Below are 20,099 nucleotides of genomic sequence, written 5' to 3' on the forward strand. Positions count from 1 at the left end.
ACCGGTGGGCCACCACTGCCCCTAATCAACAGCCATTTGATCCAGCAAGAAGGCAGAAGACACACAGATTCAATTGATTCATAAATGCACATTGCAGCTTGTCAAATCAGTCAAAGGAGCCCTTGTAGGATGATTAACACCATTAACATGAAATGGCACCTGAGCTGCCTTTCTAGCATCTGGACACATATTGTACTGTACTTCAGGACAGGTACTGTAGGTCAAATGAGAAATATGTTGCTATCAGTCTACTGAACGGCTCATCTCTGCAAATTGGCTTTCCAGCATCTGCTTAGAGAGATTGCTCAGGTCTTCAGACTGATCTTTACTTCCTGAGTTCTCCTGGTAGGACTATTCCAGAACACAATGCCATATGTAATTCACACCAAATTGAAGTAACCATTGCACATGGACATTTATTGTTGATTGTTTATGTTGTCTTTATAGGCTATGTGGAGAAGGTATTGTGCCAGAAAATGCACAGTAAAATTATGGTGCTAAAATTGGTTATTCAGAGCAATGCCATTGAAGAGTTTTTGGTAGTGCTTATTTAAAAAATAAAATTAAATAAATACAATTAAATAAATAAATAAATAAATAAAAGTATGATAAACTGATTTAAAACTGATGAGGATTGATGAAACCAAACCGGGTTATCATTCGGTATAACATTTAGGCTTTGTTAAAAACGACATGGCATAAATCAGGATGGGAAAGCCGACATTAATAACTTTAACATACGCCACTTAATGTTTTTTTTTTAAATCATAGAAATTAAAATCAAAAAGCATCCAAGACAAGACATAATAACTGACTGCTGCATTTACCTACGTGCAGACTCCCGAGACTGATGCGCCGCCGTGCACAGTTCTTTAAACTCTGAGGTGAGCGGAGAGACGATGCTAGAGACTCGGCGATGTGCTTGCACTGGGAGCGCTGATAGGTGTGTGCGTGTGTGTGCACTCAGCATTCAGTTCACTCACTCCCCCTCAACTGTGTGACGGAAAAGGGGAGACGATGGCGCAGAAGGATACCGACTGCCGACTAGCATGTTCATGCTGGCGCGCTCCCAAGCATATGCGGTCAGTGCATGTTGGGCTAAACAAATGCACATTCGTTTAAAGCTTCGTGGCTCGGGCTATCCATATGGAATTAACCTTATGAACACACTATAGGCCTACACCGCAAACAACGTTCTCCAACCCACCATTTTACACCTGCCGTCCCTCACTTTCTCCATGATCAACTTAGTTAGGGAAAGTTAGGCATTTTTCGTCAATCTGCAAAAAAAAAATCTTACCACTATAGGTGTCTAGTATGCACATCTATGCATTATGATGTGTTCCTATAGGTTTCTAGCATGTACATCTATGCACATCGACTCTCACAAACAGGGGCGTCATGCAAGCCAAAAATTCAGAGGGGGCACAATCAGGCAATTTTTTTCGGGGGGTGGGGGGGTCATGTTAGAGGGGGGCCGGAGATTTCTCCCCCTGGAAATTTTGAAATTCTGGCTGCATGCTAAACATACCATTTCAATGCAGTTTGGAAGGGACAGAAATACCTTAACAGAGCAAGCAGCAACCCTCATCTATCTGAGGACTAAGATAAAGTATCTATTTTTGTAAGTTAATGTAAAACACATAGGTTGGTGAAAGAACTGTAAGCTCAAATTCAGCTCATTAAAGTGTAAGCTCATTAAAGCATGTTTAGACACACATTTACACTTAGGCGTAGGCTACTACACATGATTTTAAAAACAGTACCATTGCCGTTGTTATGATTTGATTGATATGTGATTGATATCTTACATTAAAAAAGTTGCTGAGGTCTGACTTTGTGGTGCTCAGAAATTAAATTAGTTTAATCTTAATTCATGTGATGAAGGACTTTGAACGAAGTTTGACAGGTTTCAGTGCTGAGTAAGGTTAACACTAAATATTTGAATATTTTACTAGGACCTACTAGTAGGCTAATATATTTCTCATTACCATTATGGCAAGCAATAGGCTAGGCCTACCTCATTTGTAAGTTGCTACCTGCAAATCACGAGCAAGTGACCTGATAACCTAAGTTATGAGCACATGAGAGAGACTATTATACTTTCTTGCCCTCTACATCACGGTCATAGCGATCCTATTTATATAAAACAACTTTAGGCCTCCTTTAAAAGGGTATCCCTTTTCACTACATGGATTAGCTGCCACATACGTGAAGAGAACAAGTGGAGATTGAGAAACATCCAACACAATGCCTTGGTAGGCCTAATGTTATTAGGTTGGATTTTGTAGTCACTGCAAATTTAACACCCTCGTTTCTATGAAACTGGAAACAATTGAACCAGGAGACTTTGCCAAATATTTGTAATATTTGTAAGAGTAGCCTAGGCTACGTTATACTGACACCATGTAGGCTAACGTTAACGTAATGCTCTGAATTCGCGGCCAACATCAAATCCATAGTTCTAACCAGAGCCATATAAAGGCAGAGTTGCGACAATGGGTGTTCAAAATTCCGTTGGTCACGTGGTTTGTGTAAACCTCAACTAGTTCCCGGAAGTGATTGACAATGGATTAGAATGCATTAAATAGGCTACTGTTCAATAGACAGAGCCACGATTTTGGGTAATTGACAGTCAATAAATGCATTGATATACAATATTTATAACACAGTGTAATTATTGTGTAAACTATGTAGTTATCCTACCATTACAACAATATTAAATTAAATTCCATACCTTATATATTAGCCTGCTATATAAGGTGACCTTTTTTTCCGCCCTTTTACGTGTCACTTAATATTAATTTCTGTACAAAATCAAGACAGGAGATTCTTTAGAAAACGCAATTGCACCCACCCCATAAGTGTATCTAAATTATCGCTATATAAAATAAATGACCTCATACAGTGACTCGAAAAGTGAACAGTGTTTTTGAGACTGCGTGTAGCCTACAAAAGCGCATGGAGCTCCTGTGAAGCTCGTTGCAACGAGAAACTGTAACACAGCTAGTCTAACATTAACTTGTTTGAGTTTTCTACCCTGCGTTTCCTCCGTTACTCTGGTAGTCACTGATCTGAGCAAATGAGCGAATTACCTAGCCAAGCCTAGCCTATAGTCGCGGGAGAATAAAACAAGTTTAAACGTTTTTTAACATCTCCAGTGTAATGGTGGGAATTCTAAGTTAACGCAAAGGTAATGCGAGTGATCATAATAAAATATAAAACGTGACATGTAAGTCCTTCGATAAATAACCAGGCTATGAACTCATAAACATGAACAACATTTTGTCATCGTTTGTCATTCACCGTGCTGTGAACAGCATTAAGATGCTAGGCTAAAGAGCTTGAGATTCAGACAGGTGAGCACCTGGGAATGGTGTGCATCGTGTCAGAAAATAGCAATTTGATCAGTGATCATGCATCATCAGCGCAAGCTTGGTTTGAAACTTTCTGGGGATGGGATTTTACACGATCCTTCATCACTGGGCTAGCCATCACTGGGCTAGTGTGCCCTGCTGTGTTAATATGACCGTGCTGATGCTAACAGCTGTAGCTCCCTCAAATCTAGGTTCTCTCATGCATATTAGGCCAGCTTTTGCCAATGAAAATGAATGCAAAATTAAAAAAAACAGTCCTGCTCCTAACTGAAGGAACGTTTACGTTACCAACAATGTTAACAACAAACTCAGTTTCACTGTTGCAAGTACAAAGTTGGCTGTAAATATGCTTAGCCATATTACATTTTAACGAACCAGCTAGCTTTGTGATAACAAAATCTTACTTTTTATGTGTTTAGTCCACTGAAAGTTATCCACATATCAAACGATTAAATCCACAGTTATGGAGTAATTGTTTTGGGGAAGCAGATGCACTTTATCCCACTTTTGCTGCCCTTAAAATTAAACCACTTAAATCCATAGCCTAGATGAGCATTGCACATAACGTTACAACTATGTTGACATGATGGTAAAGCTAAATGCCCAAGACACGTCACGTCATAAAAGTTGTAGGCTACAAAAGCAAAAACTTAATGACAGCTCGTTCGTGGTGTTGCCTAGTGCTGCCTAATTGAAATGGTATAGGCAAGGTTTATCTTATATTAGGTTATTATCTGTGGCACATGTATTGGGCTTTAGCCTCTTTTAATTTATTTGATAAGGAACTGATAAAAACTGAGCAGCAGTCATAGTATACATAAATAGTTTATTATTATAATTAGGTTATTGATACTATTACTTTACTACTATTACTGTTGTTACTGTTATTATTATTATTATTATTCGGATGAGCCAATAATGTAAATCTGAGTCTGAAATGTTGGCTACAAACAGTCTGTAACTGCACTGCTGCTATTATGTAAGGCAGGGGTCGGCAAATAGTGGCCCGCGGGCCAATTTTGGCCCGCCATCTATTCTATCTGGCCCGCGAGATGACGTTAATTTGCTGTTTAAATAATAAAAAAAAAAAAAAATGAAATTTTTTTTAACCCCATGTTTTTAAAAAGAAAAAAAGGCCTACAGCAATCCCATCAATTTCAAAACATTTATTGAGGTATAGATGATAGTCCTACTAAAGTGACAAAACAACAGGTGGAACATCCTTGCAGTTATCCATGACGCACAGGTCGGAACGGTATTGGCACGCGAGTGCGCGTAATCTTGTGCAAAAAAAAAAAAAAAAGTGTCCTGTCTCCCTCTTCCAGTGGGCAAGGTCAAAAATAGCCTATGTTTCGTTAAATTAATAGGCTTGGCATTAATAAATGCAGGCAGGCTCAACACATACCTCTGCTTCCATTCTTCTTTGTAGGTCCTGCATTCTGAATCAATTTTTCTTTTCAAGGCTTTTGACAACGACATTTTGCATCGATAACTAGCATATAGCAATGTTCAGCTAATCATTTACACGTCATCCAAAAGAATAATATTTGTACACATTAGTTACGGCAAGTTGCTAGGCAAGTCGCCTGTTTCATGAGAGACGACAGGAGATGCAGCAGGCGGCATAAAAACAGCGCACATAAGCAAATAAACGTTTTTAATGGAATTAAATTAAATGCATTTTAAAAGTTAGATGATGTTTATTTTAATATAATATAATAATTCATAATTTAAATAGTAGGCCTATAACCCCCCCCCCCCCCCCCATTACAAAAGCTATGGCCCGCGATGCCATTGTCTGAAAAAAAATTGGCCCGGGTCCAAACGTAATTGCCGACCCCTGATGTAAGGGATAACAGCCGCCGAGGTGTCCTGTTATACGGAATTAATGGACGAGGGCGAGGGGCAAAAACTCCCCGACGCACAGCGGAGGTGAGTTGCCTCCGCCCAAGTCCATTAATTCCGTATAACTGGACACACCTCGAAGGCCGTTATCCCGCTTATCACCCGGTTGCCACTGTAAACACTGTAAACACGCGGTTCTGTTTAAAAAGAAGCTCACTAGTTCAGCTTGTTGTACAACTTTAGCATGGACAGTTAGCTTGTTTACAGTTGATTCCATTGTTGGGAAGCCTGCAACCAAAAGATTCTAGAGCGCTGCAACCGTCGTCCTACTATGGTTGTTATAGTTACCATTCATAAGCATTGATATGGAACGGTGTCCTGTTATTCAGAATTAAAGGCCACCCGCCAGCCAATCAGAAAAGAGTATTTCTTCTCTCCGGGTGATAAAAATTGTTAACTTTCGGAACTATTTGAGGCTTCCATTAGCCGCCATTGTTGAAAAAAATGGAACATTAGCGTCAATGGAGTTGTCGCAACTCTACCTTTATATGGCTCTGGTTCTAACTATTTGATCAAGGGCGTCGTAGTGGGGAGACAAGTGGGAATAAATTACCCGGGCCCCAAGTGGGGGGAGGGCCCCTTTATTTTCCTTAATAATAAATAATTTCCTTAATTTAAAGATCTTAATAAATGTTAACTAATATAGATGCAAATATTTCGGGTAAATGCATCAGTTGATTGATGTATGAAATTGTATCCAAGCCAACATTGTTTGAGGGCAGGCACCCTCTCTCTTGCACGAAATGGTTCAGTCCGCCTTCCCCTGCTAGGCGCATTTTTGAAGTAACGTTCATTTTGCCGAAGCTGCAATGCAGACGGTCACAGTGTGAAGATGTCTAAGTCTAAGAAAGCTAAATCCGGTTCCCAGAAAAGAAAAGAGAGGCAAGAAAGGGAGAAAAAAAGAAAAGAGGGAAAACAAGTGTTAACAGCCTTCTTTCCCAATAAAGGTGAGCCCAATGTGAAAGCAATAGTCTACAAATGAAATGAACTCCTGAAGGTTACAAAACACTTCAATACCACCGCGAATCCGCGATTATCAGTGCTAAAACAGCATTAACACAAAATTAGAAATAACATGATGCCTGATTTATAGCCTACCACAACATTTCAATAGCCTACTAATTCGAAAATTATTATGAGCTAATAGCTTAACTTAGTAGGCTCAATGTTATATAGGTTCATGAGGAAAGGCTGTCAAATTAGTAGCAAAGCTAACTTGTGAAACGCATCACACTCAGTTTCAGAAACTGTCACAGAGGGTGATGCAGCAGCAGCAGACCTCTCACCATCTGATGTGGACTTGAGACAAGGTGAGCCTATAGGCTAGTTTAAAATGAAATCACACGAAAGGCTATACTGCAATGTATATTTAGCAACACTCTTTCACTGTAGTCTAGTCTAATTAGAATAGACCATTTTTTGCCACAACCATCAGAAAAATAAAATGTTCTCATGTTTTTATGAAGCAAATGAAATTTGAGGAAATTTAACACAGAATTTTTAAATATGAAGCATGTTCAGTCACATCCATAAGGCTACATTGGAATTGCCTGCTAATATATCTATATGCCTATATGCTTGTAGAGGGGTCTGTCCAGGTAGATAGAGAAGATGTGATAGAGGATGAAGGAAGTGAAAGCAGAGAAGGTTCTGAAAAAAGTGAAAGAGATGAAGAGAGGTCAGAAAGCAGTCAGGGCAGTGCTAAGGAGTATATGCCATTGCCTGAGGATCCAGCACCATGGCCAGAGAAGTTGACGAATGAAGAGAGAGACACAATAGTACGCAGATTGGCGAGCAGAGAAAAAACAAATAAAATCACAGCAAAAGACAGGGAAGGGAAACCATTACCATTATAAAAGTTGTTTGATTAATTCAATGTGTGATTAGATAGTAGTTAGTTGTGAACCTCATGCTTCATGCTTACAGCCGGTGGTTGGTTGGTTGAGGGGGGGGGGGGGGCATGGCCACCACTTGTGCATAGGGCCCAGAATTTGGTGCTACACCCCTGTATTTGATCATCAATTTCCTGGTCAACTACAAATAATTCCACTACTTTTTATTGCTTAGCTAGACTACTTACCACTTCAACACAATTAACTGTATCTGTTTAAACTGTAACTGTAACAGTTCAACTGTTCAAACTGTAGCCTAAAGTTAACTGTAACAGTTCAACACAAGCAAAACATTGCGAGCTGAATGCACGTGTGAGTTGTTACGGGAACATACACAGACACCAATTTTAGTAAAAAGGCTGTTGACTGGTCTTCAGCTATTTTGCTACGGTTTATCACACATCTAGAAGAATACATTTGAGTCGTTATAGGCTCTGGCTTATTATGGAGCATAATAGGAACAAAGTTATGATCAAAAAAATGATCAAGGACGAAAAATCCGAGGGGGCACGTGCCCCCTTAACTTCAATGGGCACTGCATTTGAGGATGCCCCACAGATGCTCAAAAGAGTTTAGGTCTGGAGACATTAGGGTTGCCACCTGTGTCTGACAAAAATCCTGGACATTTTGACCATCCAATCGACCTTTTTGTTTGTTAGCAACGGCGCCTTTCGCACATCTAACCCAAGATAAAAACTGTCATTCTAAGCGACAATTGTCTAGCTAAAATTAGTAAGAATGACAATTTCTAGTTATTTGTTTAGTTAATTGCTTTATTTAATAGCAGACCTTTATTATTTTGTTATATTTTCAACAGTTTTTAGTTGTGGACACCTGGGGGCAGTATTGAGAAAAAAGGGGGAATACATAATTAGGTTCTGCTTTTTTGCTTATGTGGAATAAACTTTCCTTTCTCTGTCTCTCCTTGTCCCACACACTCTCCATCTCCACCTTACCATTTCTAATGAACCTCCACAGTGCGTGCCCCCACCACCACCACCCATGTTATGCTACGTCATTTTTGTAGAGCCAATAAGGCTGTGCATACGTTTATGGACGTAGGCACGCTTCAATTAAACTGAAATACACATTTTGCGCATCATGTACAAAAATCCGGGACATTCAGTGTCCAGGATTTTTATTTTTATTTTCCTGGACAGACCATGAAAATCCTGGACAATCAGGAAAATCCTGGACAGGTGGCAACCCTAGGAGACATGCTTTGCCAGTCCATCACCTTTACCCTCAGCTTATTTAGCGAGGCAGTGGTCGTCTTGGATGTGTGTTTAGGGTCGTTATCATGTTGGAATACTAACCTGCGGCCCAGTTTCCGAACGGAGGGGATCATGCTCTGCTTCAGTATGTCACAGTACATGTTGGTATTTATGGTTCCCTCAATGAACTGTAGCTCCCTAGTGCAGCACTCATGCAGCCCCAGACCATGACACTCCCACCACCATGCTTGACTGTAGGCAAAACACACTTGTCTCTGTACTCCTCACCTGGTTCCCGCCACACACACTTGACACCATCTGAACCAAATAAGTTTATCTTGGTCTCATCAGACCACAGGACATGGTTCCAGTTATCCATGTCCTTAGTCTACTTGTCTTAAGCAAACCGTTTGCGGGCTTTCTTGTGCATCATCTTTAGAACAGGCTTCCTTCTGGGATGACAGCCATGTGGACCAATTTGATGCAGCGTGCGGCATACGGTCTGAGCACTGACAGGCTGACCCCCTGCTCCCCATTCACACCTGAGACCTTGTAACACTAACGAGTCATATGAGACCGGGGAGGGAAAATGGCTAATTGGGCCCAATTTGGACATTAAGCACTTTCACTTCAGGGGTGTACACACTTGTGTTGCCAGCGGTTTAGACATTAATAGCTGTGTGTCGTGTTATTTTGAGGGGACAGTAAATTTACGCTGTTATACAAGGTGTACACTGACTACTTAACATTGTAGCAAAGCGTATCTCTTCAGTGTTGTCCCGTGAAAAGATATAATAAAATATTTGCAAAAATATGAGAGTGTACTCAGTTTTATGAGATTCTATTATAACCTATCAAGTCTGAGAAACTGCTTCCGACTACAGGAGCTGCAGCACAGCACTCTTTGCGAGCATATCTCCAGACCAGAGATTGGCTACTGTTACAAAGTCCATCACTGGTATGGATGGAAACAAGGACAATACAGTTATGCACCAGTCCCTACAACAGATCCCGGACTACCTTCTGAAGTTTGTCAGCTGCAACTGTGCAGGGGACTGTGACACTCTCAGGTGCTGCTGTAAAAAGCAAGGAGTCAAGTGTATGTCTGCTTGTGGGAACTGTCATGGTAACTCTTGCCACAACATCAACTAGTCAGATGATAACAGGAGTGAGGGAGTGCAGAAGAGTTGGATTTGGATTAATTTTTAACCGATTAAGGAAGTTTTGTTTTGTAATTGTTCAATAAAACCATTTGTTATGGATTTTGTATGGACTTGGGAGTCATTTTTACTCATAATGGCTGGGATAGATTCAGCACCCCTAAAAACCCCTAAATAGACATCTCAAAACCTAATATAGATAAAAAGAAATGTTTTCATTATTTTCGCCCAGACCCCCTTGACGGGCTCTCCAGGTGTTTCCCCGAGGATGTGGCTGTTGATAAATTGGGAGGTGTTACTAGACACCTACAGGAAGACCTAGTAAAAAAAGTTACTGGTAAGATTTTTTTTTTTGCAGATTGGTGAAAAAAAGGCTAACTTTCCGTAACTATGTATCATGATGTAAATAGCATCTTGTATTGTATGTATCCGTGAATCTTGTCTGTGTCACTGCATGTCTGCTAATATGTTTTATCCAGATGTGTGTATGAGTTCCTTTCCTCTCCTTCAGACTCCTCATGACTCCTCTCCTTCCTCTCCTCCCTTCCTTTATCAGTCCTCCTCACCTTCCTTCCTGTTTAAGGGCACTTTTCCCCCCTGGCCTTAGTGTAGTCACCACAGTGCACACACACACACACACACACACACAACTTAGAGATATACCGCTTGGATTTTCTAAGGCATATCCTGTCTGCTGAGAAGTCTGTGTGGACACGCGTGTGAACGCACGCACGCATGCACACACACAAACACAAACACACACACACAACACACACACACAGTGTCCATGAGGGTGACTGATGATTCTTGCTCCTGAGCTTGCACATGATTGCTGTATGGCTCTTCTCCAGCAACTGGATGGTAATGTCACCACGGCAACAGTTCAGAGTTTCCCGTCTGTGGGTTCACACATATACACAGTTACACACACACACACATATATTTCCATTAGAGTGTGTGATGGCTCGTGCTTTGTCACTATGGAGCTACATTTGTCTCAATAATATTTATATATGCGCAGAGGGCGATCCACAAATATTTCTTGATTTGCATGTGTGTTTTGATATCTACAAATTAAAAAAATCATATTTGTAAGTCGTATATTGATTTTTACAAATATAGATGTGCATTTGTAAATAAAATGCCATTTGTAAAACTGAAAATTTCATTTGTGAAATGTGATTCTGCATTTGTGGATCACCAGCACATGCATTTTTCGCTTTCCAAAGTTATGTGTTTTTGAGACGTTCTTCGCACAAGTCGCACAAATCCACACGTAAAAAAATCATATTTGTAACTTGTAAATTGGTTTTCACAATTGTAGATGTGTATTTGTAAATTAAATGGCATTTGTAAAAATGAAAATTGCCTTTGTGAAATCTAATTTTACATTTGTGGATCACCAGCACACGCAGTTTTCATCTTCACATTTGTGGATCAGCACACATATCTTTGAGACAATCTTTGCGGCAGAGGAGCCACCCAGATCCACAAATAGCCTACCTCTAATTCGCCTGCTGACAGACTTTCTAATCCAGTGGCAGTGTTGTTCTATGGGACTCATAACACACAGAGCTAGCGAACCTAGTTCTAGACAAATTTAGCTCCATATATCTCCACATCTCCTCAAGCCTGCCATGTCCTGAGAGCTCTCTAATGACCTGTTGTTGTGTGTGTAGTAATTGGGCTGGCTCAGCGGGTAAACAACGTCCCGGACTGCAAATGCCAAGAGCTGGGTCTGGCATCAGTGTTGGCATTTGTGCCAAGCTGCTCTGGCTTGGAGCAAGGGGCTTTAGGGGAGTCACACACACACACAACAAAGTTGATATGGACCGTCATAGTGCCTCCTCTGCAGCTTAGTTGCTGCATCCTCAGCAGTCAGACAGACACAGGGGGTGTGTGGGTGGTACAGATACTTATTAGTGAAGACACCATCTTTGCCACGCTGAGTGGTTGTCATCCTGAGTTTTTACACTTACTGCAACTTCAATTTCTAACTCCCCCAACACCCCTAGTTCTAAAAAAAAACAAACAGAACATCTACTCCCCACTGGTTCTGGAACACACAGAGGGTTCTTGACCAATTAACACTTACACATAGAGGGTTCTAGTACACAAAATGCCTACACACAGTGGGTCCGTGTGTCATGGCTAGAAGGCCTCTGCTTTTACTGGATGCATTTTTGGACACTCACAGCTTCTGCATCACCCAAAAAACTACCCCCCTTCTTTAAAATAATAATAGTCCGACAAACCCTCACCACATTATGTAAACAAACTGCTGGGAGGATTCAATCAGAATTACTCTCCCATTAATGCCTATTCATGCTAGTTTGAGTGAATTAAAACATATAGACTGGTCTGACCATTTCCACATATTTTATGACGGTTATCTAAAGTGTTCCATTGTAATTATTGTTTGACTCAACAATAACATTCTCAACTTTCTCCCCCAGACTCAGCTGTGTATTGTTAACCTCACCAGCTTGTGCTGAACTGTTGAGCTAATGAGGATTCAGAAAACGTTTTAAACAACCATTTAAAGTTGTCTGACACAGACACACACACTGTTACATCATTCCTGACCACAGCCTGAGCTGATGGGAGCAAACATGAACCACACATTCACCTTTACAAATGACATCAAGTAACCATGACAATTTCAAAATAGATGAATAAAAAACAGGAAATTAAGACAGCGATCATAGTCATTTATTAGTAAATGACAACAGACTTAGTAACAATTTATTTACAAACATGTACTTTATTTATGGCAATATAATAAAATGAAAATGTTGTAGTATATGGAAGGGTTCCTCACCCACCTTGTCCACCACCTAAAGGCAAGTCTCTGACCCGTACCAGGATTACTAGCGAGAAGAACAGTCCAGACCGCAACGCCCATGATGCCCATAAAGCCCCTCAGTGGGCTGATGTGAAACCAGACTGAGGAGACACAGTGCGTGTGTGTGCGTGCGTTATGGAAGAAGACGAAGAAGATGAAGAGATGCAGTGTGTGTGTATGTTTTGGAGACAGTGTGTCTGAGTGTGTGTGTGTGTGGAGAGAGTGTGTCTGAGTGTGTGTCTGTGTGTGTGTGGAGTGTGTCTGCGTTTGTGTGTGTGTGTATGTTTGGTGACAGTGTGTCTGAGTGTGTGTGTGTGTGTGTGTGTGTGTGTGTGGCGACACAGTGTATGCTTGCAATCCTGAAAGTCGTCTGCAGCCTCATGAGGTGAAAGAGTTGACAGGTGGGATAAACTAAATGAAAACCTGTCCACCACATACTCTCACATTGAGGAACAGCAACACGCACACACACACACACATAGAGGGATCTCTCTGCCATACACACACACACATTGAGGAAGCATTCTTATTTAAACTCCAGGTTCAAGGACGTATCAACTCTTAAGTCCCTATGTCAGTATTCTAAAACTCTATACGCACGCACGCATGCACACACAGTGTGGCACTAAGTGGGCTAGGGTTGTAGGGGGTGGCATTGAGGGTGTATTGAGTGTATTTCTCAGAGAGAGAGAGAGAGAGAGAGACACACACACACACACACACACACACCTGAGTCTACCTATTGCAGCTGTACAGAGCAGAAAGAGTCAAAACAGCACCTCCCAGTGGGGACTCTGTGACTCTGCTGCAGAGGTTTCCAGAGTCTCAGAGCGTTCAAAGGTTCATACCAGAGACTGAAGGCATGCATGTGTATGTGTTTGTGTCCACACAGACTTTTCAGCAGACAGGATATGCCTTAGAAAGTCCAAGCTGTATTTTCCTTAGTGGTGTGCCAGTGTGTGTATGTGTGTGTGTGTGAGTGAGTGAGTGAAAGAGCGAGAGAGAGAGAGAGAGAGAAAGATTCTCTGTGTTAGTCCACTCCCAAGGCCTTCAGCTGTCTCTCGATCTCGTCGTCTGAGATGGTGTCCGCTTTGGACGTGGAGGCACTGGGGTTGTTCCTGCTCGCCGCGGGAGCCTTGGACATCTGCACACACACACACACACACACGATATAGCTCACGATATAGCTCAAGACACAACTCAATAACATTAAAAAAACATACAAGGCTTCAATCCAGCCTTTTAGACAGGGTAACCAGCAGACAGCTTATTCAAAGTAACATCAATAGGGGGCGCCAGAAATCCCAAGCTCATCCATACCAGTCATTCCACCCTTGCCTGGTGACATTTTTAAACCATAACTCATCACTAACACGGGGATAACACCCTTGCCACCAGCACTGGAGTGCCACAGTCATTTCAGCATATTGTTGACCATTAGTTATTATCATTGATGTTCTTAAAACGCTCCCTCGCACACACACACACACACACACTCACACATGGTAGGTAGACTGCTTTTAAACACAGGCATTTGTTAAGAGGGTGAGCAGTAGGTTAGTGTTCATGAAAGAACCAATTCATTCTCACATGCCATCCACTTAACTCTGGGATGAGCGCATGCGCGCACACACACACACACGACAGAGTGTGCACACACACACTAAAACACACTTCACTCAAATGTACCCCAGCCCAGTTCAGACTAAAGATCCGCAGTGAGATGACACAAACGGTTGCCAAATGATCATGTACACACACACACATACACACACACTTGTAACAATTAATTCACACAATTGCGAGTTGTTTTTGTAAAGGTTTCATCTCATTGTGAGTACTTTGTTTGAACTGGGGGGAATTCCATCAACGTCTTTAATGAAGGCGGCGCTTAACAGAAATAGCCTGGCTTGACCTAGCATAGACTTTCAATTGGGGCTGAAGCCGTTCCATTAACTCAAAAGTAGCTGGATCTTGCCCTCGTTTATTCGAACGAGGCTTAGGTCAGCTTCGTATCTGCTCATGCACGAGGTAGAAAAGTAAACCAAAACAGTAGTTTGACCAAAAGAGGTTATATGTCGTAAAATTTCTGTTCGATTTACAAGTGCCATGCACAAGAATTTTATAGTCATATAAATTGAACAGAGAGAGAGAAAAAGATAGTTGTCTATCAGTTTTCCGCCTGGGGACGCTAGGGGGAGCGGAAAGTCACAATTTTCACCGGACCAGGTCATTTAACCAGCCAAATGATTTCTAAACGGGTTGCCAATATTTAATATAATCTGTGTAGCACACAGTTGATTTGACATGACACATGAAGCGGTTTTAATGGCTTTCATTAAAGAGTATCACTATAAATGCCATTATCAATGTGATATGCTTTGTAAAGCTTTGTGTGAGAAGCGAACCTGAGAACACGCACAATTGTGCCTCCTTTACTCTGCCGTCGTGCTACGTTTTACACCATCACAGAACGCAAATTACGCGTAGAGTAACAGGACTCCTAGAATCACACGTCAAATTAAAACATTTTTAAGTTGTATAATTTTCATAGATTCTTCAGAACTAGTGAATATATAAATCAATGCATGGTGGCACTGTTGAACACAAAGTTTTGACTTCTATTTTTGAAGTTGTAGGACATGAACATGCACAGGTTGACGGAACTCATTTGGGACTCGTTTTCCGAGTGATGTTTTTTTTTTGCAACACAGCTTGATTAAGCTTGAAAGTTAACCTGCTACGGACCAGATTAGTTCTGTGGCATAAATTGCCAAACTGGGATGTAAGTAAACCACACTAATTTCACTAAAATTAGCGAGATTTATCGAAAAAAGCCAGGTTTAGCCTTTAGCAAGGTTGATGGAATACCTCTCTGGCCTGTGCGTGTGGGCCTGATGGTATCTAATGGTTGCTCTAGCTCCCCTCTCTAAAGCCTTTCTGCACTTTCAACACCACAACACACACATGGCTCCTGCAGTGTCACACATACACACTTCGGGCATTATAGGCTATAATTACACACACTCAGAGATAGATGGATGATAGACACGATCATTGATCCCGAGGGAAATGATATCAGGACCTCCTCGAGCACCCCACACACACACACACACCACACACACACACACACACACGGCCTTCTCGAGCACCTGGGAGACAATGTTCCGGGACTCACCTTTCCTGAGATCTCGATGCCAATTTCGTCAAGCACCTGGGAGACGATGTTGTCAGACTCCTCCTCATCATCCGAGCCCTCGAAGAGCTCATCCAGTGTGTCATTGACTGAGAGGGAGAAACACAGACAACAATTAAGTCCACCGCGCATACACACACACAAACGCATGCACACATATACACACAAACAACTACTATATCCACTTGTACCAGACACACAAACAGATAACAAGATAACAACTCCATTTCACATACACACACAGGATAGGAAGCAATATTAGTGTCAATAGCCATGACTAGAGTCAATGAGGCTAACCTACTCATTCAGTTAGGAACAAAATTCTTCAAAACCTGGATTTCTGCTAAAAAGGTCTACAATTATTGTGGAGACATGACGAGGGTTGGTAGGTATTCTAAGAACCATTTTGAGATTTGTGAATGCAAATAAAGATGTATTCATTGATTACTTTATAAGGTTATAAATAATTTTGGACATGCCATTTTTCATAATAAGGTAAAAAAAAAAAAGATGAAAATGCTTCTTTTTTTGATTTCATGTTTCTCCCACATTGTCTTGCAACCTTTTGGCATATGACAGTGTCATTTTCAGTCAGAACAAACATATTGATAAAGAGAAAATCAATATTTGCCAGGGGTATGAATAATTTGGTACTTAACTGTATGACACTCACACTCACACACACACAAATCTACAAGCCTTACATTCATCTCCTCCTCTACCCCCCCAACTCTAATGCAGCTGAGAGACTCCCAGAGCTCTAACAGTCATAGGAAGGTCAATTAGTTTTCAAAACAAAACGGATTCATGTGGATATAGCCTTACTCATCTCATCCGTCATTTCCATCTTGGCATTCTCTTTCTGGAAGTTCTGCATCGTCTGGAGGGTCTTCTGAGGATCCATCTTCTTATTGACCGCCTGCATGGTCTACAGAGAGTTTCGTTAGTCTACATATAGAGGCCGCTCACATTAGTCTACATATAGACCCTTTCAATCGGTTCCTAGAAGGTTTCCGGTTGAAACGTTCAACGCCAACGCAAATACTTTGAAAGTAAAATGAATTAGACTTTAGCATAAGGCTCTACAAAATGTCCACTTTAAAACTTTTTTATTTTTTTATTACCCAAGTTACCATTAGCTCAATGTTGTTTTCTGTGCCACCAGAAATGCCTTAGGAACACACATGTTTGTTTATGCGGTTGAAACGGTCTACAGAAGCTGCTTACATTAGTCTACATACATTAGTCTACATACATGGGGCAGTTTCAATAGTCTACATACAGGAAACGCAGTTTCAATAGTCTACATACAGGGGGCAGTTTCAATAGTCTACATACAGGAAACGCAGTTTCAATAGTCTACATACAGGGGGCAGTTTCAATAGTCTACATACAGGGGGCAGTTTCAATAGTCTAGATACAGGGGGCAGTTTTAATAGTCTACATATAGGGGACGCTCAGATTAGTCTACAGAGGCCAGTTTCATCAGTCTACATATAGACTAGAGGCCAGTTTCATGTATCCATATAGAGCACTCTTACTTTGGTAGTCTTGGCCATGGCACCAGCCATCTTCATCTGAGAGTTCATGAGCTTGGTCTGCGTGGACATGGAGGTGACCTTTGAACTGACGGCGTAGGTGCGGTTCTTCTGCTTGCGTAGCTGAACTAGCTGCTTGGCCAAGATCTTACACGCATCCTTGTTCCCAGCCTTCGCCATTTTCTTAATCTCCAGCTCCTGCACAACAATAATCACAGACACACACACATAGCACATGACATGGAAGTACTCACACACCCACAACAGATGATATGGGAGTGCACATGTGCATACACACACACGCACGCACGCACACACCAGGTGAAATGGGAATGTTTACACAGACAGACACACACACTCAAAGCTGGTGAAATGGGAATGCTAGCATGAGTACACACCCACACACAGTAGTAAGTGACCATGTTCAGACACTAACAGGTTAAGGTGTCAGCTAGCCTCTCCACTGCCTCTGTTGTGTGTCACAGTGGAAATCCCACACCGGTCTGATGACATCACTCACAGAGGTGCGGCCATGACTACTGTCACGAGTTACGACAATCCGTGTGTGTGTGTGTGCTCACCATTTGTTTCTCTTGTCTCTCCAGGGCGGTGCGGTCTCGGGTGATCTGCCGCTGGGTTCCCCTGAGTTCTTTGGTTTGCTCTTTGATGACATCTAGGAGAAGAATCACGTTCTAATGAAGCTAGTTTACAACACACACACTCACCTACCCCAGACATAAGCACAAAAGCATCAATAGGCTAGTTAGAACAGCGGACTGTGGTCTCGAGAATATTGGTCAACTCAACGTCTTCAAGGGAAAGACGTTGGTTTGGCCTCGTACAAATCTATCGAATCACTTGGTGTTTAGCGATAGACGATCTTTACACTGATTCTCAAACGACAATATGCCCCTGAGTTCAGGGAGGGTATCTTTGGCTGGCAAGTTTCAAAGCTTGGTAAATGCGACACTATACCCTACAGTCCTGGCGACTTAGGAATCACAGAGATCAATCCACATAAACTGGTAAGGCTACTTTTAGCTTGCTAGCTTAGCTCGTCAACATTAGTTTGCTAAAATGCAGCATTATCCCGCAATTGTGGCGACAAATATGCAGGCAACTTGACAATTATTAAGACCAACTCACCATCCACCGTCTTTTTCTTGAATAACGAAGCCATAACTATAATGTGTGATTATACGAGCGAAGAAAAAAGAAATTGACAAGATTGCATTCACACAACTTCGACGTTCCGAGTTACATGGTCTGTATTTCCTGGTTTGATTCCAAACAGGAAGAGCAACTACTTTTTTCTCCTCGCAAACGTCAACACAATGGGCCGTCATTGGTGGAAAATTGATTCTCGAACTGATTCTCTGTGAAAATGGACCAATCACAACTGCGCGGCTTAGTCGTCGCCATCCATGCAAATACTTTCGTAAAGATTGAAAATGTTATGTCCATAGTCAACGTCAAACAGTGTCGTTAAATGTTAAGAATATAGCACTTTATGAATGTTAAAGCAGCCAACCAGAGACGGTTGATAAAGCTAAGTTAACTATAGAATCTTTGCGCCAACAACGTTCTCGTGTGAGCATGCGCAGTATATGCATAGTTTCGTGTAAATCCGCCCATGTTCGTGTGGAGCTCGGCCCTCTTCGTTACAGTTTCGGCATTTTCCGGGACAACATCGGATCCTGTCGATAGTGAATTAGAGCTGATTTTCGTCCCCCTCGTTCTCCGTGTTGTTGTCCTCGGTGACGCGACGGAGGTGTAGCCTGACGCGGTCTCTTACGTGTCGGACTGAATAAAAGTGGAGCTCCGAGGGCCCGGGAGTGACGAGCAGAGTCTGTGTCGGGTAAGAAGAGGCGCGTCGGTGGGGGAAAGCGATAATGCACACGCTGTAAAAGTTAATATTCGGCAATGCTCGGTCCGTTTCTAACAAAGAGATCATGGCGGCGGTGGGCATGTTTCACACAGCTAAGTTGCTAGCTAGCCCGTTAGCTCGAATGAGTCAGAAAGAGATGTGGAGTTGGAGGAAACGAATGAGATCTGTTATGCATCCACGGGAAAAACTAGCGTAATAATGTTGAGCAGATTACCAGTCATCAAACTGTACGCGATTGGACATAGGATGGGTACGTTAGCGATCAGGGTGGCTGTTTTTTCCTATGACATGGTGTTCTGTGCTAACATCTTGAAATGGAACAGCAAGCTGGACACATGCAGGCAAACATTTAGCCTGGGAGCTAGCAGCCCACCCAGCGCAAACCCAACGCCATATAAAGAGTTGATTCGGCGAGGTTGAATAGATCTGCTCTTTTCGTGGTTTAAAACGACCTAGCTGTGCAGCACTGAACAGTTGCAATGCGTCTTCGCAGTCGTAGGAGATTGCGTAACTTACCATCTTATACTTTCACTCAAATTCAAACTCGCATGGTGTCAGATTTCGACATGGGGTGAATAAATTCCAACGCTAGTTAACGTTACCATGTTACATTGAGTGGTTACCGCTTGCAAGTATCAATTAAAGGTGAATTTACAATGGTCGATATTGTCATGCTGTAGCGTATGTAACATGTAAACAAATACTGATGGAATTGATTCCCTGACTTGTAATACATCCGGAAGTAAAAAGGCGGCAAATTGGCAACTCTTGCCATACTTTGAGTCATCGGCGAGTCTGGTCTAGTACTCCCACCTCTACCCACAATCATACGCGCACACACAGAGACAGTCGCATTCAGGCATGCATTCTTTCGCTCTGCACGCAAGTTATCCCTGCAACGTCTACAGTCTCCTGTGTATTCCGTGTTGTAACACCTAGCTGAAGACCACATCTCGCAAGTCATTTTATTTCTGGAAAATGTAGTTTGCCTCCATATTTTCTCCATATTAGTTTTGCATATTTAGCCCCCCCTCCTCCCACAATGTTTTCAGCTACACTTTGACTAATGCTTACACTTTTGTAC

At 41.9% G+C, this 20,099-nt stretch overlaps 2 protein-coding genes across 5 annotated transcripts in view; one reads left to right on the forward strand and one right to left on the reverse strand.

Moving 5' to 3' along the window:
• Positions 1-12,238: 12,238 nt before the first annotated feature.
• On the reverse strand, positions 12,239-18,414 carry chmp2bb (charged multivesicular body protein 2Bb). Its single transcript, XM_076303198.1, has 6 exons — positions 18,274-18,414; positions 17,709-17,800; positions 17,131-17,325; positions 16,415-16,517; positions 15,572-15,678; positions 12,239-13,537 (listed from the first exon to the last, which is right to left on the reverse strand). The coding sequence occupies exons 1-6, from the start codon at positions 18,305-18,307 to the stop codon at positions 13,424-13,426; spliced, it is 645 nt and encodes a 214-aa protein (XP_076159313.1). The 5' UTR covers positions 18,308-18,414; the 3' UTR covers positions 12,239-13,423.
• Positions 18,415-18,869: 455 nt separating this feature from the next.
• The window catches only part of creb1a (cAMP responsive element binding protein 1a), a 10,494-nt gene continuing 9,264 nt past the window's right edge, over positions 18,870-20,099 (forward strand). For all 4 annotated transcript variants that reach the window (XM_076303193.1, XM_076303196.1, XM_076303195.1 and 1 more), the window contains exon 1: positions 18,870-18,985. The gene's annotated coding sequence lies outside the window, so the exon portion shown is untranslated. The remainder of the gene's footprint in view (positions 18,986-20,099) is intronic.

This window comes from Alosa pseudoharengus, unplaced genomic scaffold, assembly GCF_046254945.1.
Source record: "Alosa pseudoharengus isolate Yale_2024_CS ecotype anadromous, Long Island Sound unplaced genomic scaffold, YU_APseudo_1.1 YU_APseudo_1.1_scf_24, whole genome shotgun sequence".
Taxonomy (NCBI): domain Eukaryota; kingdom Metazoa; phylum Chordata; class Actinopteri; order Clupeiformes; family Clupeidae; genus Alosa; species Alosa pseudoharengus.